Source organism: Danio rerio, chromosome 13 (assembly GCF_052040795.2).
Source record: "Danio rerio strain M-AB ecotype USA chromosome 13, GRCz13ab, whole genome shotgun sequence".
NCBI classification, from domain to species: domain Eukaryota; kingdom Metazoa; phylum Chordata; class Actinopteri; order Cypriniformes; family Danionidae; genus Danio; species Danio rerio.
In genome coordinates, this window is record NC_141033.1 from 571878 (window position 1) to 593621 (window position 21744).

The 21744-nt window shown below is 41.4% G+C and overlaps 3 protein-coding genes across 7 annotated transcripts in view; all 3 read left to right on the top strand.

Annotated features, from left to right (window-relative positions):
- Window positions 1–21744, top strand: part of nrxn1b (neurexin 1b) — a gene marked incomplete at its 5' end in the record, with an annotated part of 604334 nt that overhangs the window by 452271 nt on the left and 130319 nt on the right.
- cutc (cutC copper transporter homolog (E. coli)) lies at window positions 1882–8869 on the top strand. Of its 3 annotated transcripts, none has more exon segments than NM_001006046.1 (9): window positions 1882–1918; window positions 4400–4469; window positions 4658–4717; window positions 5009–5218; window positions 7323–7358; window positions 7432–7565; window positions 7648–7675; window positions 7825–7930; window positions 8397–8869. In NM_001006046.1, coding segments are annotated over 8 exon segments (756 nt in total). In that variant the 5' UTR covers window positions 1882–1918; the 3' UTR covers window positions 8509–8869.
- Window positions 12661–21744, top strand: part of abcc2 (ATP binding cassette subfamily C member 2) — a 33697-nt gene continuing 24613 nt past the window's right edge. For 2 of the 3 annotated variants that reach the window (XR_015505023.1, XM_087277691.1), the window contains exons 1-8: window positions 12661–12818; window positions 15651–15821; window positions 15998–16141; window positions 16459–16599; window positions 17343–17462; window positions 18607–18662; window positions 19004–19232; window positions 19900–20084. Coding sequence is in view for 2 of the 3 variants with exons in the window: in XM_087277691.1 (XP_087133817.1) it covers window positions 12777–12818; window positions 15651–15821; window positions 15998–16141; window positions 16459–16599; window positions 17343–17462; window positions 18607–18662; window positions 19004–19232; window positions 19900–20084 (1088 nt within the window). In the remaining variant the exon portion in view is untranslated. 3 annotated transcript variants of the gene reach the window in all.

Here is a 21744-nt window from a genome sequence, read left to right on the forward strand (position 1 = left end):
CCAGTCATGTACTGTAATTCAGGGGTTCCCAAACTTTTCAGCCTGCAACTCCCAATATGACGATGCCAGTGACTCGCGACCCCCAATATCTTGGTTATGAATACAGAAACCTTGCATGCAATGTCACACACCAATACACCCAGGGATATTCTTTGTTTAATGTCAGTGAGGTAAATGGGCCAGAAACTTTAACCTGGTGTTATAAAATCAATCTGCAGCATCTGACGCTATTGCTGTGTCTTTAATATAATGTAATTACCACTGGGGTCGCAATCCAATAGAACTAGTAACTATAAGCTACTAAAGTAACTATATAGTAATTATAAACAACTGTATTTTTTCTGTAGGTTATGGATAAAATATGGTCATTCCTATATGATTTAATAATAATAAATAGATTTTTTTAAATCACCAGGCAACCCCCCTTCATTGTCCTGCGACCCCTCGAGGGGTCCCGACCCCCACTTTGAGAACCCCTACCGTAATTCACTGCGGCATGTGGGCCAAGCAAAAGCTGGATGTGTGGGCCAGAACTGGGCCAGAGATATTTTGCCATGTGGGTAATCGTACAAAGCACATGAACAAGTGTAAATCACACACATAATTTACACTGTGATGATACCCACGACAAATACCATGGTAAATACTATACTGTTCTTGAGCCACACTATAGTATTGTGAATTATAGCGAGGCTACTGTATATTCAAGCAAATGCAAACAACTCTTTGTTATTGAATGCTGCAGCATGCTGTAGTAATAACTATAGTGAACTGATCAATACACTTTATGTGTTTACTACAGTAAACTGTGGTGTGTTGTAGTATAATTAACCCTATAGTTGTAAAAAAAAATATATATATATATATATATATATACTACAGTATTGGGTCATTTTGGGGACGGCACAGTGGCTCAGTGGTTAGCACTGTGGCCTCACAGCAAGAAGGTCTCTGGTTTGAGTCTCGGCTGGGTCAGTTGGTGTTTCTGTGTGGAGTTTGCATGTTCTCCCCAGTGTTGGCGTGGGTTTCCTCCGGGTGCTCCGGTTTCCCCCACAGTCCAAACACATGCGCTATAGGGGAACTGATCAACTAGTGTATGAGAGTGTGTGTGTGTGAGAATGAGTGTGTATGGGTGTTTCCCAGTACTTGGTTGCAGCTGGAAGGTTATCTGCTGTGTAAAACATATTTGGCAGTTCATTCCTCTGTGGCGACCCCTGATGAATAAGCAACTACCGGTAAGCCGAAGGAAAGTGAATGAATGTGGATTTTTTTAAATAACTCTACTGAAAAATCCAGCTTAAACCTGCCTAGGCCGGTTGGCTGGTTTTAGCTGGTCGACCAGGCTGGTTTTAAAGGTGTTTTGGCCATTTCCAGGCTGGTTTCCAGCCATTTCCAGCCTGGTCTTAGCTGGTCAGGCTGGAAAATGACCAGCTAAAACCAGATTGACCAGCCTGGTTTAAGTTGGACATAGCTGGTTTTGGCTGGGTTCCCAGCCAGGCTAGGCTGGTCAAGCTGGTTTTAGCTGGTCATGGCTGGAAACCAGTCTGGAAATGGCCAAAACACCTCTAAAACCAGCCTGGTCGACCAGCTAAAACCAGCCAACCAGCCTAGGCTGGTTTAAGCTGTTTTTTCCAGTAGGGAACTATTACTTCTGGCAATAAACAGTCCTTTTTCCACACTCACGAAAATTCTCCGATATTCGTCAAATGTTTTGGAGGTCACAGTAAACACACTCTGTAGTGTACAGTACACACACTTCTGTACAGTAACGAAAGAACACACTCCAGTCCAGTATATGCGCTCAAGTCTCGTCTCCACTGAATCTCGCGAGAGTCCCAGAGTGAAACGCTTGTGCATGCGTGTAAATATCGCGAGAGTGTCAGAGTGATCAGCTTCCGGCGCTGGACTCTCAGCAGAGGTAAAAACACGAGAGAAAACAGAAATCTATGTAGTTACACAGACACTGTTATAATAAAAGTCATTAATAAAAGCGTAACAAAGCTGACATTGCAGGAGCCGGAGTAGTTACTGGCACCGCGAGCTCGCTTTTTAGGACACTTTGCCAAACTCCTGTGCCCACATCAGTAATACTATAGTAATCTATAGTAAATACTGTAGTGTTAATGAACCACCATAGTATAATGACATCTTATATACTGTACATATTATAGTATGTACACCTGTAGTATGAACTAGTTAACTGACAATGAATACTGTAGTGTATACTTTAGTTGTTTACTACACTAAGCTGTGCTGTGGTGTAAGCTACAGCACTGGCTCATTTGTTTATATTACTGTAAGTTAGTTATTATAGCAATTAGAATCACCACAACAGATTCATTCAAGTATTTTACTGAAAACACTGTGGTATTTTACTATAAATGACTATATTCTGTGTGGAGTTTGCATGTTCTCCCCGTGTTGGCATGGGTTTCCTCCGTGTGCTCCGGTTTCCCCCACAGTCCAAACACATGCGCTATAGGGGAACTGATCAACTAGTGTATGAGAGTGTGTGTGTGTGAGAATGAGTGTGTATGGGTGTTTCCCAGTACTTGGTTGCAGCTGGAAGGTTATCTGCTGTGTAAAACATATTTGGCAGTTCATTCCTCTGTGGCGACCCCTGATGAATAAGCAACTACCGGTAAGCCGAAGGAAAGTGAATGAATGTGGATTTTTTTAAATAACTCTACTGAAAAATCCAGCTTAAACCTGCCTAGGCCGGTTGGCTGGTTTTAGCTGGTCGACCAGGCTGGTTTTAAAGGTGTTTTGGCCATTTCCAGGCTGGTTTCCAGCCATTTCCAGCCTGGTCTTAGCTGGTCAGGCTGGAAAATGACCAGCTAAAACCAGATTGACCAGCCTGGTTTAAGTTGGACATAGCTGGTTTTGGCTGGGTTCCCAGCCAGGCTAGGCTGGTCAAGCTGGTTTTAGCTGGTCATGGCTGGAAACCAGTCTGGAAATGGCCAAAACACCTCTAAAACCAGCCTGGTCGACCAGCTAAAACCAGCCAACCAGCCTAGGCTGGTTTAAGCTGTTTTTTCCAGTAGGGAACTATTACTTCTGGCAATAAACAGTCCTTTTTCCACACTCACGAAAATTCTCCGATATTCGTCAAATGTTTTGGAGGTCACAGTAAACACACTCTGTAGTGTACAGTACACACACTTCTGTACAGTAACGAAAGAACACACTCCAGTCCAGTATATGCGCTCAAGTCTCGTCTCCACTGAATCTCGCGAGAGTCCCAGAGTGAAACGCTTGTGCATGCGTGTAAATATCGCGAGAGTGTCAGAGTGATCAGCTTCCGGCGCTGGACTCTCAGCAGAGGTAAAAACACGAGAGAAAACAGAAATCTATGTAGTTACACAGACACTGTTATAATAAAAGTCATTAATAAAAGCGTAATAAAGCTGACATTGCAGGAGCCGGAGTAGTTACTGGCACCGCGAGCTCGCTTTTTAGGACACTTTGCCAAACTCCTGTGCCCACATCAGTAATACTATAGTAATCTATAGTAAATACTGTAGTGTTAATGAACCACCATAGTATAATGACATCTTATATACTGTACATATTATAGTATGTACACCTGTAGTATGAACTAGTTAACTGACAATGAATACTGTAGTGTATACTTTAGTTGTTTACTACACTAAGCTGTGCTGTGGTGTAAGCTACAGCACTGGCTCATTTGTTTATATTACTGTAAGTTAGTTATTATAGCAATTAGAATCACCACAACAGATTCATTCAAGTATTTTACTGAAAACACTGTGGTATTTTACTATAAATGACTATATTCTGTGTGGAGTTTGCATGTTCTCCCCGTGTTGGCATGGGTTTCCTCCGTGTGCTCCGGTTTCCCCCACAGTCCAAACACATGCGCTATAGGGGAATTCATTCATTCATTTTCTTTTCGGCTTTCCCTTTATTCATCAGGGGCCGCCACAGCGGAATGAACCGCCAACTTATTTAACATATGTTTTACGGAGCAGATGCCCTTCCACCTGCAACTCATCACTGGGAAACACCCATACACATTCATTCACACACATACACTACTACGGAAAATTTAGCCTACCCAATTCTATAGCGCATGTGTTTGGACTGTGGGGGAAACCGGAGCACCCGGAGGAAACCCACGGCGACACCTATAGGGGAGTTGATGAACTAAATTGGCCGTATGGGTGTTTCCCAGTACTGGATTGCAGCTGGAAGGGCATCCACTGTGTAAAACGTATGCCGGGATAGTTGGCGGTTCATTCCGCTGTGGTGTCCCCTGATGAATAAGCTGAAGGAGAATGAATTAAAAATATTATGTGTGTGTGTGTGTGTGTGTGTGTGTGTGTGTGTGTGTGTGTGTGTGTGTGTGTGTGTGTGTGTGTGTGTGTGTGTGTTTCAGATGTCAGACGGGCTCCTGATGGAGGTGTGTGTGGACTCAGTTGAGTCTGCCATAAATGCAGAAAGGGGAGGTACAGTCACACACACACACACACACACACACACACACACACACACACACACACACCTATTATGCAGTCAATGGAAACAGCAGTGTGTAATCAGATTGAGAGTGCAGATCTTTGCACTTTTAGTACGTGTGTGTTGATTGTTTTGTAAGTGTTGTGTGCAGATGTTGTGTGTGTGTGTGTGTGTTCAGGTGCTGCTCGAATTGAGTTGTGCAGTAATCTGCTGGAGGGAGGAACGACGCCAAGCACAGGTCAGCTCACACACACACATACACAAACACACACTCATGCATGCATACACACCCTCACACACATGCATATGCACACACTTACACATGCATAGACACATGCACCAACACACTCACGCTCCCACACACGTGTACACACACATGCTTACACATACAAACATGCTCACAATTAAATACACACTCACACACATGCACACACTTACATATGTGAGCACACACACACACACTAACTCCCTGACATGCTGGGCCTATTATTTGCATGTGTGTGTGTGTGTGTGCATGTGTGTGTTTCAGGTCTGCTGCAGGTGGTGAAGGAGAACGTGGAGATCCCGGTGTTCGTCATGATCCGTCCGCGTGGGGGGGATTTCCTGTACTCTGAGTGGGAGGTGGAGGTGATGAAGAGGGAGATCCAGCAGATGAAGAGTCAGCAGGCGGACGGGCTGGTGTTTGGCGCGCTCACCGAGGACGGACGCGTACACACACAAATCTGCATGGAGCTGCTGGGTAAAGCAACACACTCATCATCATCATCATCATCATTATTACCGTTCATCTCTGCCGCTCCACAGTTTGACAGAAGCCCCTTTCACACATGCAGACTTCTCTGGAAAATTACTGGCTTTTTAATTCATTAATACATAAATTAATTAACAATTAAAGCTGCTGGGTGAAACATACAGGCTTTTACTCATGTTTTTCTGGAAAATTAAAGAATTTGATTAATTAATTGACTGAAATTATAAAATTAAGTAAAAAAAATAAAAAATAAAAATCAAAGCTATCAGTTTAGGGCGGAGCTATCAGTCCTTTAGGGTGGAGCTATTGTTTCTGTAGAGCAGTGCTATCAGTTCTTTAAGGGAGGAGCTATCAGTCTTTTAGGGTGGAGCTATCAGTCCTTTAGGGCAGGGCTTTCAGTCCTTTAAGGGCGGAGCTATCTGTTCTTTAGGTTGGGGCTTTTTTTGTGCTTTAGTGTGGAGCTATCAATCCTTTAGGGCATAGCTATCAGTCCTTTAGGGCGGAGCTATCAGTCTTTTAAGGCGGAGCTGTCAGTCCTTTAGGGTGGAGCTATCAGTCTTTTAAGGCGGAGCTGTCAGTCCTTTAGGGTGGAGCTATTAGTCTTTCAGGGTGGAGCTATCAGTCCTTTAGGGTGGAGCTATCAGTCTTTTAGGGTGGAGCTATCAGTCCTTTAGGGCGGCGCTATCAGTCCTTTAGGGCAGAGCTATCAGTCCTTTGAGGGCGGAGCTATCAGTCCTTTAGGGCGGCGCTATCAGTCCTTTGAGGGTGGAGCTATCAGTCCTTTAGGGCAGTGCTTTCTGGCCTTTAGGGCAGGGCTGTCAGTCCTTTGAGGGCGGAGCTATCAGTCCTTTAGGGTGGCGCTATCAGGCCTTTAGGGTGGAGTTATCAGTCTTTTAGGGTGGAGCTATCAGTCTTTTAGGGTGGAGCTATCAGTCCTTTAGGGCGGCGCTATCAGTCCTTTAAGGGCGGAGCTATCAGTCTTTTAGGGCGGAGCTATCAGTCCTTTAGGGCAGAGCTTTCAGTCCTTTAAGGGCGGAGCTATCAGTTATTTAGGGCGGAGCTATCAGTCCTTTAGGGTGCAGCTATCGTTTCTGTAGAGCAATGCTATCAGTTCTTTAAGGGAGGAGCTGTCAGTCCTTTAGGGCGGAGCTATCAATCCTTTGAGGGCGGAGCTATCAGTTCTTTACGGCGGAGCTATCAGTCCTTTAAGGGCGGAGCTATCAGTTATTTAGGGCAGAGCTATCAGTCCTTTGAGGGCAGAGCTATCAGTTCTTTAGGGCGGAGCTATCAGTCCTTTAAGGGCAGAGCTATCAGTCCTTTAGGGCAGGGCTTTCAGTCCTTTAAGGGCGGAGCTATCAGTTATTTAGGGCGGAGCTATCAGTCCTTTAGGGTGGAGCTATCAGTCCTTTAGGGCAGGGCTTTCAGTCCTTTAAGGGCGGAGCTATCAGTTATTTAGGGCGGAGCTATCAGTCCTTTAGGGTGGAGCTATCAGTCCTTTAGGGCAGGGCTTTCAGTCCTTTAAGGGCAGAGCTATCAGTTCTTTACGGCGGAGCTATCAGTCCTTTAAGGGCGGAGCTATCAGTTATTTAGGGCAGACCTATCAGTCCTTTGAGGGCAGAGCTATCAGTTCTTTAGGGCGGAGCTATCAGTCCTTTAAGGGCAGAGCTATCAGTCCTTTAGGGCAGGGCTTTCAGTCCTTTAAGGGCGGAGCTATCAGTTATTTAGGGCGGAGCTATCAGTCCTTTAGGGTGGAGCTATCAGTCCTTTAGGGCAGGGCTTTCAGTCCTTTAAGGGCGGAGCTATCAGTTATTTAGGGCGGAGCTATCAGTCCTTTAGGGTGGAGCTATCAGTCCTTTAGGGCAGGGCTTTCAGTCCTTTAAGGGCGGAGCTATCAGTTATTTAGGGCGGTGCTATCAGTCCTTTAGGGCGTGACTATCAGTCCTTTATGGTGGTGTTCTCAGTCTTTTAGGACAGGACTGTCAGCTCTTTAGGGTGGGGCTATCATTCATTTGGGGTTGGGCTATCAGTCCTTTAGGCCTGATGTGTATTTCTCCATCACCTGCTGCATGTGTTGTGTTTGTTTCCTCCGCAGCTGCTAGTCGACCTTTACCGGTTACGTTTCACCGAGGTAAAGTATGATTTCTCTGAATATATGCAGCCGGTGACTGTCTCTGTCAGACGTGCGCTGGTGTGTGTTTCAGCGTTCGATATGGTGCACGATCCACTGGTGGCTCTGGAAACTCTGATCTCGCTGGGCTTCGAGAGGGTTTTGACCAGCGGCTGTGACAGCTCGGCTCTCGAGGGTTTACCGGTGATCAAACGCCTGGTGGAGCAGGTCAGAGACACACAACACTGCAGACACTCACATCTACACTCCAGCTCATCCATAATCTGCTCTTCTGTCATTCTGCGCACAGGCAAAAGGCAGAATAGTGATAATGCCAGGTATGTTTGATTTCACATCCTCACTCTTTTCTAACTAAACACACTCGGCCGGATCCAGCAACACGCAATAATGTCTGATCTACAGATATACGGTGTTGTAACACAGCTGTGTGTGTGTGTGTGTGTGTGTGTGACTCTGTTGTTGTCAGGAGGTGGAATCACAGAGAGAAACCTGCAGAGGATTCTGGAAGGTTCTGGATCTCAGGAGTTTCACTGTTCTGCTCGATCCAGCAAAGACTCCAGCATGAAGTTCAGGTGGTTCCAGATCAAATTTACTATTTAATTAAATAAATAGTTAATAATATGATGAAAATGCATGAAATTGTAACATTGTAAACCTAGATTGTCATAGGAGGAGGATGAGGGTTGCCAGGTGAACCCCACCCCCTTCTCTAATGTTAGGAATTTGTATTGCAATACCTACATCAACCACTAAGTGTCAACCCTACACTGTAAAAAACAACAACATATATATATATATATATCTGTTAATGCAGGGTTCCCAAACTTTTCAGCCCGCGACCCCCAAAATAACAGTTCCAGTGACTCGTGATCTCCAAACTCCTCAGAATATAAATATACTTTTATATAACATTGCGCACACAACAATAGGCCTATAAACACAAGCATATAGTGAATTTACCCTGTATTAAATGATGATGATGGTGCAGGATCAACATTAGTAAATTTGCTTTATTCACATGTGTGTTTTGTCCTGTAGGAACAGTAATGTGTGTATGGGAGGCTCTCTGTCTGTACCTGAATATGCAGTGAAAGTGGCGGACGTGACTAAAATACGAGCACTCAACGCCATCGCCAAAAACACTCTCTAGGACACACGGAGCAGCGCTCACTTACAGCTGCAGAATATTAAATGTGCTGTACGGTGTTACACGAAGGACACTCTTAAAGTTCAGGATGATGTACAGTATGTTGAATATTATGAAGCATTATGAGCATTACAGCATTATGAAGCTGATTTATAACAGTTTATGATGCAGTTACTGTTGGAAATTGCATTAAAAAATTATTAAAAATCAACTGCACTGCTTCAATTGATCGTGTACGGGATTTTCAGCTGTGAAATTCAGCCTTGCTTCTCTTGATATATGTTGATAGTTTACAGTACAGCAGAATCCATCCATGTGATCATTTTGTCTGTTGTTTATTAAATAAAACATGTAAATAAAAAAATGGCGGGTCAGTTTTAAATATCATCCACACACTGTAAAAGAAATACCCCTGCATTCCCAATACTGACAGTAACTAATGTAAACAACAAAGAATCAGATTGTAATTTGCTCGTCTTATTTATTGTGTTACATACAATTACATCTGAAGCAATAAACCGTTTTTTTTAAACAAGAATAAAAATGAGACATTTATTTAGGTAATAAAAGAAAAACTAGTGAATTTACACTCACCGGCCACTTTATTAGGTACACCTGTCCAACTTCTCCTTAACACAAATTAGTAATCAGCCAATCACATGGCAGCAACTCACTCACTGCATTTAGGCATGTAGACATGGTCAAGACGATCTGCTGCAGTTCAAAATGAGCATCAGAATGAGGAAGAAAGGGGATTTAAGAGACTCTGAACGTGTCATGGTTGTTGCTGCCAGAAGGGCTGCTCTATGTATTTCAGAAACTGCTGATCTACTGGGATTTTCACGCACAACCATCTCTAGGGTTTACAGAGAATGCTCCGACAAAGAGGAAATATCCAGTGAGCGGCAGTTCTGTGGGCGCAAATGCCTTGTTGATGAGGTCAGAGGAGAATGGCCAGACTGGTTCCAGCTGATAGAAAGGCAACAGTAACTCAAATAAGCACTCGTTACAACCGAGCTCTGCAGAAGAGCATCTCTGAACACACAACACGTCCAACCTTGAGGCGGATGGGCTACAGCAGCAGAAGAGCACACCGGGTGCCGCTCCTGTCAGCTAAGAACAGGAAACTGAGGCTACAATTCACACAGACTCACCAAAACTGGACAATAGAAGATTGGAGAAACGTTGCTGCTCTGATGAGTCTCCATTTCTGCTGACACCTTCGGATGCTCGGCTCACAATTTGGCTCACAATTTGGCCTCAACAACATGAAAGCATGGATCATCCTGCCTTGTATCAGCGGTTCAGGCTGGTGGTGGTGGTGTAATGGTGTGGGGGATATTTTCTTTGGGTCCATTAGTACCAATTGAGCATCAACGCCACAGCCTACCTGAGTATTGCTGCTGACCATGTCCATCCCTTTATGAGCACAGTGTCTCCATCTTCTGATGGCTACTTCCAGCAGGATAACGCAGCATGTCATAAAGCTCAATCATCTCAGACTGCTTTCTTGAACATGACGATGAGTTCACTGTACTCAAATGGCCTCCACAGTCACCAGAGCTCAATCCAATAGAGCAGCTTTGGGATGTGGTGGAACGGGAGATTGGCATCATGGATGTGCAGTCGACAAATCTGCAGCAACTGTGTGATGCTATCATGACAATATGGAGCAAAATCTCTGAGGAATATTTCCAGTAGCTTGTTGAATCTCTGCCACCAAGGATTAAGGCAGTTCTGAAGGCAAAGGGGTCCAAACCGGTACTAGTAAGCTGTACCTAATAAAGTGGCCGGTCAGTATATATATATAATTGAGTCATTTTTTGCTTTTGGTTTCTGTTGTTTTATTTTAATGTAACATTATTATTATTATTATTATTTAGTTTTATGGTTTTTGATGATGTTTTGATGTAAATTAGTTATTTTATTTGTTAGACCTCCAGAAGAACAGCCACTAGCCCTCCCAATGTGGGTCTAAATAAACACTGAACACTGGAAATTAAATATAAAATCCCCTTTCTAATGGTTTAGGGGGGATTATCCAGTAACATGAGCAGAAGTGCTGTGTAATGCTCATATTGTCAGTCATGCTGATGTTGTGTCCTTGGGTCGCAGCACACACTGTATATCTTATCATGTCTGATGTAATCATTAACAGTAAAGCTCTGGGCCAAAGATGATCCCGTCCACAACACCTTATAAACCTTCTTTATAGGAATCAGAATTAATGTGCAGTGATTTCCTTTTATTGCTGATGATGGATATTAATCTTGTTTCAGCTCTTGTGTGTATTCAGGGAACGTTTAATCTAATCTGTGCAGCAGGAGTGACGCTCAGCTAATGTCTCGCACGTGTGTTTGTTTGCTTTGATTATTACACGTTCACGTTGTTAATAGTTGTTGTGTGGTTAAAGATGTCCTCGTGACTGTGTGTTATTGTAATATTAGGTAAATCTGTGTTCTTAATAAGTGTACTGATGTTGTAGGAACATTAGCCATGTGTGTTTCCCTCTGCTCGTGGGTAGCGCTGCTGTGTTTATGTCTCTTTAATGATTGTGTGTGTGAGACAATTACAGGAAACCCAACCCTGAGCAGCAGATCAAGAGAATACCTCTGTCCCACTGAGTCTGTGTGTGTGTGTGTGTGTGTGTGTGTGTGTGTGTGTGAGAGAGAGAGAGAGAGAGAAAGAGAGTGAGTGAGTCTGTGTGTTTATATGTATGTTTGTGAGTGTGAAAGTCTGTGTGTGTGTGTGTGTGTGTGTGTGTGTGTGTGTGTATATGTCTGTGAATATATGTGTGTGTGGATGCGCTTGCATGTGTATATATTTGTGTGTGTGAGTTAATGTCTGTTTGTGTGTGTTTATATGTATGTGTGTGTACGTGAAAGTGTGTGTGTATATGTGTGTGTGTTTGAGCTAACATGTGTATATTTGTGTGTGTAGATGTGTGTTTGTGTGTGTGTATATATTTCTATGTCTGTAAATTTGTGTGTGTGTGTGTGTGTGTGTTTATATGTATGTGTGTGTGTTTGTGTGTGTGTGTGCTTGCACTCGCATGTGTATATATGTGTGTGTTTGTGTGTGTGTGTGTATCTGTGTGTTATTATGTATGTTAGTGAGTGTGAAAGTGTGTGTGTGGTGTGTGTGTTTGCGTGTGTGTATATATTTCTATGTCTGTAAATTTGTATATGTGTGTGTGTGTGTTTATATGTATGTGTGTGTGTGTTTGTGTGTGTGTCTGTATATATGTGTATGAGTGTGTGTGGTTGCACTTGCATGTGTAAACGTGTGTGTGCATGTTTGTGTGTGTGTGTATATCTGTAAATTTGTGTGTTCATATGTATGTGTGTGTCTCTGTGTGTCTATGTATGTCTGTGAGTAAAAGTGCATGTGTGATGTGTGTTTTTAGTGTGTGTATATTGTATGTGTGTGTGTTTGGGTGTGTATATGTGTATTTCTGTTAGTTTGTGTGTGTGTGTGTGTGTGTGTGCTTGCTCTTACATGTGTGTATATGTGTAATACACATAGTTGTATGTCATTGTGGATGTCTGTGAGTTTGTGTGTGTGTTTATATGTATGTCTGTGAGTGTGAAAGTGTGTGTGTGTGTGTCTGTAAATTTGTGTATGTCTGTGTGTGTGTGTATTTGTGTGTGTTTGTGTGTGTTTATTTTAGTGTGTGTGTGTGTGTGTGTATGTATGTCTGTAAATTTTGTGTGTCTGTGTGTGTGTGTGTGTGTGTGTGTATGTGTGTGTTTGTGTGTGTCTATTTTAGTGTGTGTGTGTATGTATGTCTGTAAATTTGTGTGTGTTTGTGTGTGTGTGTGTGTGTGTGTGTGTGTTTGTGTGTGTGTCTATTTAAGTGTATGTCTTTGAGTTTGTGTGTGTGTGTGTGTGTGTGTGTGTGTGTGTGTGTGTGTGTGTGTGTGTGTGTGTGTGTGTGTGTGTGTGTGTGTGTGTTCTTTCCCCCTACCTCACATGTTCTCAGCTATGATGTATGATGTGTGTGTGTGTGTGTGTGTGTGTGTGTGTGTGTGTGTGTGTGTGTGTGTGTGTGTGTGTGTGTGTGTGTGTGTGTGTGTGTGTGGACTTTACTCAGTGAGTAATGAGGGCTGAGCAGTATCTCTGCTTGTCTTCAGTGAGTGTGTTAAGGTTGAACTCAGTTTGGGGAAGACTCCCGACAGCCTCAGTGTGTGTGTGAGTGAGTGAGTGCGTGAGTGTGTGTGTGTGTCGTCTGTGTGTTTCCAGCAGTGTGTGATCAGTGTGATGGAAGAATCATGACCGCGGCTCTGGACAAATACTGCGGCTCCGTCTTCTGGGTGAGTTTCACTGGAACTTCTCTTGTCTCTCAGAGTTTTTGACTTGTTTCTCATCCAGATATCTACAAACTCTTAAATCAGGCAGCATTTTCCAGACAAGCACAAAATATAGTGTTGTTTACAGAAATAATGAGTCTAAATGAAGTGAGCTTTTAATTAAAACAAGCAAATTAACCTGTGAATGGGGGAAGCAGAATAATAATAACTTTCCTTTTGACGTAACATTATTTCTCTTCCTCCATTGTCAGATTATTTAGCTTGTTTTAATGTAAAACTCTTCATTTTGACTGATCTTTTCTAAAAAAAGACTATATATAGTGTTTGTCTAGAAAATGCTGACTGATTTAAGAGTTTTCGGATATTTGGACTGGAAACAAATCACAGACGCTGAGTAAGAGAGGCAGTTTTTGCTGTGTAACTCCTGCTTTCTCACCTCTAAATACGAACACAGTGAAGTTCCCTCATTTACCACAGTACAAAGTACCAAAGCAGGATTGTACACAGCAAAACCTCCTTATCTAGTCATGAGTTACAATCTGATTCCCAGCCAGAAAATAATCCTGGTGGTCTTCTCTTAACAAACACAACACTGTGAGATCAGATCCTGCGAGATTATTATGATTGCCTCAAGATTATTGATGTTTTTATTAGTTACACTGTACACAAGATCTGTTAATGAACAGTTTCTGTATTTAGTGTGTTTATTTATGGTGGTGGATTGCATTATGGGATGTTGATCTCTGCTCTGTCAATGTTTGATGTTAAAAATTCAACTCTACAGTTTAACAAAGTGACTTTTATTGACATTTTAGTCATTTGACATAATATAATGTACACTACCTGACTAAAGTCTTGTCGTCTATTCAAGTGTTATGAACAGTAAATACTAGCTATACTTCTAGTTGCTGATCTGGTGTCAGAAGTGTCTCTATGAAAGGTGAAGGCCTCTTGATTTTGCTGATTTGAGCTCAATAAATCTGATCATGTGTTGATGTTGACTGATTTGATGAGGACAGTGCGCTCTGACTCTGCTCAGACTAAAGTCTCATCACTGAACAGAAATAATGTCCAGTATAGAATATAAAGTCCTGCTGCAGTGGAGACAGAATGAAGATTGTGTCTGACTCCGTCATGAGCTTGGAGGACTGCATCCATACATCTCTGACATGACTCAAACCACTGATTAATAAAGTCATCTGGAATGGTGAAGAAAGCCTTCAGCAGACTTCATCAAGAGTCTGTGTGTTCATCTTCAACGCCTCCTCCTTCATCAGCTCAATAATGTTGATGTCTGGTGACTGGGCTGGCCAATCCTGGAGCAGCTTGAGCTTCTCTGCTTTCAGGAGCTTTGATGTGGAGGCTGAAGTATGAGCAGGAGCGCTATCCTGCTGGAGAATTGTCCCTCTCCTGTGGTTTGTCATGTAATGGGCAGCACAGATGTCTTGATACCTCAGGCTGTTGATGTTGCAGATCTCTCCATACTGAATGAACCCCAAACCATGATTTCTCCTTCACCAAACTTGACTGATCTCTGTGAGAATCTTGGTCCATGCTGGTTCCAGTAGGTCTTCTGCAGTATTGGTGATGATTGATGCAGATCAGCAGATGATCCAGCTTCTGACACTTTTACACATCATCAACTAGAGGTCCAGTTATTATGTGTTGCTCTCACAACTGAGATCCACAACAAGACTTCTGTCAGAAATAACATCTAGAAAAATTGTGAAAAACAGCAGGAAATGTTCTGCAGTTGATTACAAGGTGTTTGTAGTGTAATATACAACACAACACACACACAATACAGCACTGCAGACTGTTACACATGATCAGAAACGTCTCTTTTTTTATGACTTTACAAGGTTAAAAGTTGTTGGAGGAAAGATCAGGATCAGTGATGGAGTTTGCACTGCACACTCACGGTTTTTAAATAATTGGTGCGTTAATCTAGTCAATAATATTATCATAGTCATATTAATTAGTCAGCGAGCGCAGTGAGGAAGGTGTTGTGCTGTCACGTCTGTGTTTTGTATCCCCTAAGAATGTAAAATAAAGCTATACAAGTGTTTATTTAATGAGTGCGAAATCATGACCTGCTGAAGAAAGATCAAGATCCCATAATGCAGTTCAGAAGCAGAAATAATAATAAAAAAACATCAACCATAAAATACGAGAAAATGCTAATTATGGACATTTCTTTACAGTGTATAAAGCTTAAAGTCAGCTGTTTACCTGTAAATGTAGCTTCATTACAGCCAGAGTGCCCTGTGTGTTTAGGACTTTATTTTAGCTGTGATAACTATTTTTTCATCTGGATTATTTAAAAATCACTCACTTATACTTGTTTTTCAGTGATTCAGTGATTTTAGTGTGTGTGTGTGTGTGTGTGTGTGTGTGTTTGCATGGGTGTATATATGTGTGTGTGTGTGTGTGTGTGTGTGTGTGTGTTTGCATGTGTGTATATATATGTGTGTGTGTGTGTGTGTGTGTGTGTTTGTGAGTTTGTGTGTGTGTTTGTGATTTTTTTGTGTGTGGATGAGTGTTTGTGTGTGTGTGAGTGCATATGTATATTTCTGTGAGCTTGTGTGTGTCTGTGTGTTTGCATGTGTGTATATTTGTGTGTGTGTGTGTGTGTGTGTGTGTGTGTGTTTGTGTGTGTGTGTTTGTGTGTGTGTGTGTGTGTATATATGTGTTTTTTGTGAGTTTGTGTGTGTGTATGTTTCTGTGTGTGTGTGTGTGTGATAGAGCGTGTGAGAGAGATATTCCATCGTTTTATTCAAACCTGTGGATTAATTGATTGATTGATTGATCGATCAAAACCTGTGTGTGTGTCAGAACTCATCGTTCCTGCAGCGTGAGGACCCGGATCTGCCGGTGTGTGTGGAGAGGACGGTGCTGGTGTGGCTGCCGCTGGCCTTCCTCTGGATCTGCTCTCCATTTCACTTCAGGAGTTTCTGTCAGAAATCTGCCAAAGCTCCGGCGTCAGCGCTCTACTACTGCAAACAGGTCACACACACACACACAGCACAAACAGCAGCAGCAGCACACACTCCACTACCACTGCTGATCTGCATCAAATACCGTAAACACAATGGAAACTACTGATATTAAAAGGGACAGGTCATCTAAAATTGTATATTTACGCAACAATGTGTGTGTGTGTGTGTGTGTGTTTCCATCAGGTTGTGGCCGGTCTGTTGCTTCTGACGGCAGTTGCAGAGCTCGCTGTGACTCTCGGGGAAGACTTCGGTCCGTCCAGCGATGAAGATGCTCAGAAAAACCCTGCAGTTCTCTACACCAATCCTGTTCTGTTTGCTGTGTCATGGGTGAGTGTGTGTGAGTGTGTGTGTGTGTGTGTGTGAGAGAGAGAGAGTTGTATTGTCCTGGTATTACATTATGAGCAGCAAATGTCCCCACAAGTATAGCAATACCAGTCGATTTTAACCACTTGTTTTGTCTCCATGAGTAAAACGGCTCATGAATCAGACAGAATGAAGGGTTGTGAAGATGTCAAAGTGCAGATTGTTTGCTGTGAGAGTTGAGTTTAGAGGAGAGAATATACAATATGTACAGTAGAAACAGCATTACAGCTATGAGGAGAGACCACAAAATATTAAAACCCAACGCATGTGTGTGTGCGCAGATAGTGGTGATGTTGTGTCAGGAGTCGATGCGGCACCGGCTGATGTGTGTGGACTCCGGGAGCCTCTTCATGTTCTGGCTGCTGCAGGTGGTGTGTGCTGTTTTCCAGTTCCAGACGCTGCTGAGAGAAGCTCTCAGTCAGGTACAACACACACACACGCACACACACACACACACACACACACACACACACACACACACACACACGCACACACACACACATACACATATTCTGCAACTGCTGTATATGTGTTAGGCCAGCACGATACTGGGAAACCATATGATGTTGTTGAGCATTGCAATAACAATATTTCTTACAATATAACCCTAAAAATACTTTTAAATCATTTATTTTTCTCCTGATATTAAAATAAACTGGTTAAAAATAAGTCCAAAGACATGCAATACAGGTGAATTGGGTAGGCTAAATTGTCTGTAGTGTATAAGTGTGTGTGAATGTGTGTGTGGATGTTTCCCAGAGATGGGTTGCGGCTAGAAGGGCATCCGCTGTGTAAAAACTTGCTGGATAAGTCTAGTCCAAATATCTACAAACTCTTAAATAAAAAAAAAACATTTTCTAGGCAAGTTAAAATAATGTCTTGTTTTCAGAAATAATAAGTGAAAATGAAGTGAGTTTTACTTTCAAATAAATAATTTTTTTTAAAAGTATGTAGTATATAGTGAATAAAAATCGCAAGTATATAGTATAGAGTGAATAAACATTACAGTATATAGTAATACTTAATATGATAGTAATATAAAAGTAATAATTTTTCCTTCAAAAGTAAATAAACAGTAAAATAATAATAAAATTCCCATTCCAATTTTTAATGCATGAAATGTGACTGTGAACTGCAGCTGGACTCAAAAGTCTGTGTTTCGCAGGGGATCTCTGACGTGCCGCGCTTCTGCCTCTTCTACATCAGTTATGGGCTGCAGATTATTGCTCTGGTTTTATCCGCCATCGCTGACGTTTCACCTGAAGCCAAAAAAGTTGCAGAAACGGTACAGAAAACTGAATTTTTTTTCCTTTTCCCTTTTTATATCTGAAAGTTTACATTTGTAAAATGTAGAAAAAGTTAAATGAATCATGAAAAAGGGATAGTTCACCTAAAACAACTCTATTTACTCGCCCTGTAAAATAAATCTTACTGCCTTAATTTATTTAGTTAAATCAAATGAAATGTTCTAGTCAACTCAACTTAAATCAGTTGAAACCTGATTAACTTACTAAAATGAGTTCATATTAAAATAAGTTAATATTGCCTTATCACTTGTTAGTGACACACAAGTACTTTCATTTTTTTTAGTTTCTTTGAACTTCTTTGAAGTTTTTTTGAAGCTCTGTTAAACACTAAAATATTGTTGTAATGATGTTTTGAAGAATGCTGGAAACCGGTAACCATTGACTTCCAAAACTAATTGACTAGACAGGTTTTTAGCATTCTTCGAAATATCTTCTTTAGTGTTCAACAGAGGAAATAAACACTTAAAGGTCTGAAACAAGTAAAGGGTGAGTAAATAATAATAATAATAACAACAAGTCCTCACAGTAATATAGCTCTTCTCTGGACACTTAAAGCGCTTTACACATTTTTGGGATGGAATCTCCTCATCCAGCAGCAGTGTGCAGCATCCACCTGGATGAGGTGACAGCAGCCATATTGCACCAGACCACATAGCAGCTGACTGATGGAGAGGAGACAGAGTGATGAAGCCACTTATGATATGGGGACGGTTAGGAGGCCATGATGGAGAGAGGCTGGTGGGCAGATTTAGCCAGGATGCCGGGGTTAACCCCTACTCTTTTACCAAGGACATTCTAGGATTTATTAATGAGCACAGAGAGTCAGGAGCTCGGTTTAACATCTCATTTGAAAGACGGCGCTCACTGAGCAGTATAGAGTCCCCTTCACTATACTGGGGCGTTAGGACTCACACAGACCACAGGCTGAGCGCCCCCTGCTGGCCTCACTAACACTTTCAGCAGCAACCTAGCTTTCCCATGTGGTCTCCCATCCATGGTGCAGCCCTGCTTAGCTTCAGTGGGCGACCAAAAAAAACTGAATGCTCATTTTTGGGTGAACTGTCCCTTTAATTATGTAATAAATGTGCATCCATTGAGTTTACCGAGTGTAAATCTGTGCAGAATCCTGAGGCTAAAGCCACGTTTCTCAGCAGAATCACCTTTAACTGGTTCAACAGGTGAGATCATTTCTGTTACCACTGGAGTTTATTGTCTATTGTTTTACTCATTTGAATATGTTAAACACTTGATTCTGATTGGCTGATTAACATTCTATGCACTGCAGATTCTCTAATTTCTAGTGCAAATATCTACAAACTCTTAAATCAAGAAGCATTTGTAGACAAGCACAAAATATAGTGTTGTTTTCAGAAATAATGAGTCAAAATGAAGTGAGCTTTACATTAAAACAAGCAAAATAATCTGACAATGGGGTAAAAATGATCATCTCATGTCAAAAGGAAGAACCAGATTATTGTGCATGGAAACCCAGTCATTGAGTGTGTTTGTGCTCCTCCAGCATGGTGTGGAAGGGCTTTAAAAGGCCTCTGGTTCAGGAGGACATGTGGGATCTGAACAAAAACGACTCCACACACTTCATCTGTCAGACGTTCGAGGACGTGATGGCCAAGGAGCTGAAGAAAGCCCGCAACAACCTACAGAAGAAGAAAAGCAAGAAGCGCAAGACTGTAGATGCTGAGGGTCAGAACGGACTGGCCAAAGGGGTCAGTCAGGACGTGCTGGTCATGGTGAGAGAAAACACACACAATAATGCTGTTCTCAGATAAACTGTTAAATTCATATCCGCTCAGATCAATGTTCAGTTGGCTAATAGTTTAGTTTTGTGGCCAGTAGTCGTGTAATAAACAGCAAACTGCAAAAAATGCTAGTTCATGATGTGTAAAAGTGTCAAAAGGTGGATTTCTATGCTGAATCAGCTGTTGATCTGCTCAAATAAGCCTCATCTAGAGGACTTTGCCTTTCATATAAGACACTGTTGATACCAAATCATCAACTAGAAGAACAGTTATTTACCGTTCCTAAAACTTGAAGAGGCCACAAGACTTTTATCAGATAGTGAAGAGTTTTTGCCTTATTTCTAGTCCAAATATTTAAAAAAAATCTTAAATAAAGAAGCTTTTTCTAGACAAGTATTAAATATTGTCTTGTTTTCAGAAATAGTAGATCAAAATGAAGTGAGTTTTCCTTAAAGCTGATCTATAAAAGCAGATTATTTTAATTGTTTAAAAAAAAAACACTTAATTTTGACTCATTACTTCTAAAAAGCAAGACTATAGTTAATGCTTGTCTAGGAAATGCTGATTTAAGAATTGCTAGATGTTTGAACTAGACACAAAAGCTAGAATATAAAGCGAATATAATGAGATGCGCTGGTAATATGTTCATGTGTTTTAGGAGACAGAAACTGAAAAAGAGAGCAAAAAGAAGAAGAAGAAGAAGCAGAAGGACTCAGATTCAGACTATCCTCAGTCGTGGCTGGTTACTACCATAGTAAAATCATTTAAAGGTGTGCTTCTGGAGTCTGCGCTCTTTAAACTGCTCCAGGATCTGCTGTCCTTCGCAAGCCCGCAGCTACTCAAGTAAGTTTCTGCATGAATATAAGCATCTAAATATGAGAAATAAATCAAATGACACTAAAAAATATCTGTATTTTGTGTGTTTTGCGGTTGTGAATTGCATTATGGGATGTTGATCTTTGCTCCCTCCACTTCTGATGTTGAAAATTCGACCTTCACAGTTTAACAAAGTGACTTTATTTGACATCTTAGTCATTTAAAGTAATAATATAATGTATAAGAAATAATAACTAGACTGTGAAAAGCAGCAGAAAATGTGCTGCAGTTTATTACAAGGTTTCTGTAGCGTAATATACAACATCGACTCTGACAATAAAGCGCTGCACACTATTACACGCTCAGAAAAGTCTCTTTTTTAACTTTTCAAGGTTAAAAGTTGTTGGAGGAAAGATCAAGATCCCATAATGCAAGTCAAACGCAGAAATAAATGGGGGAAAATAAAAACATCAATCACAAAATATGGAAAACTGCTAATTTACGGATATTTTTAGAGTGTAAATGATCTGATAAAGTGCAGTGAAACACTTATATATAGAAAATATATATGTTGTGCTATACCGTATGTCACTGAATCACCTAAATGCAGTGACGCACACCAACGAAATCATGTGTGTTTGTTTTCCTGGTGTTCAGGATTGGACTTTATCCCTTCAACTCTCCCATTGAGAAACAAATGGAATGGATAAATCAATATTTTTGTCTGTAACTGGACCCCATTACACATTAGAGCTTTTTTTTAAATATTATTTGACCCTTATTAGACATTTCTTTCTAGTATTATGTAAATGTGTTCAGAAAGAAACTATAATATGTCCAAACATGGCTACATTTTAAATTCATACAACATAATTACAAGTTAAAAGTCCTCCTGCATGTCACAAGTGGTCTAAACCTTAAGACTCATCTTTAATAATCAAAGGCAAGGCCAGTTTATTTCTAGAGCTCATTTCATACACAGTGGCAATTCAAAGTGCTTTACATAAACAGGAATAAAAGAGACACGAATAAATCAAATAGAAACAATATAAGAACAGATGAAAACAGCGTGAAGACAGTTTTCCATATTCCAAAACAGCGGTGTATCATATTTTCTCACTTTACTCTGGGACTTCCCCTAAGTAATTTAAATACTAATATTTCATAAAAAGCATTCCTGCTTACAAAGATAATTGGTTCCTGCTTTGTAATCTCTAACACCCCATTCACACGGGGCTTCAGCGTCAGCGCTTGACAGATTGCTTGTCTGAAGTTGGGGCTGACGCGATCGTCATAGCAGCGTCAGCCAATGAAATTCAGTCAGCAATTGGCTACTGTCTGAGCTGGTTTATTTGCATACAGCGGTCTGATTGGCCCAACTTCTGTAGTGAGCAACGCCTCTGAAGCACCGCCGACAGATCCACAATGGAGTTCAGCAACGCCTGACGTCACCCATTCAAAGTGAATGGGAAGCGCTGAAGCTGATGTCCCGTGTGAATGGGCCGTTATTACACGGCTCTCTGGAATATTTGATTCTGATTGAATTATCTGATAGAATTACTGATAACAACTGATTAAACCAATAACACAGGTTTATCTGGGTAATACCAATCATCCTGACCATTAGCGAGAATATATATATACTAGGAAACACTCACACACACTCATTCACACACACACACACACA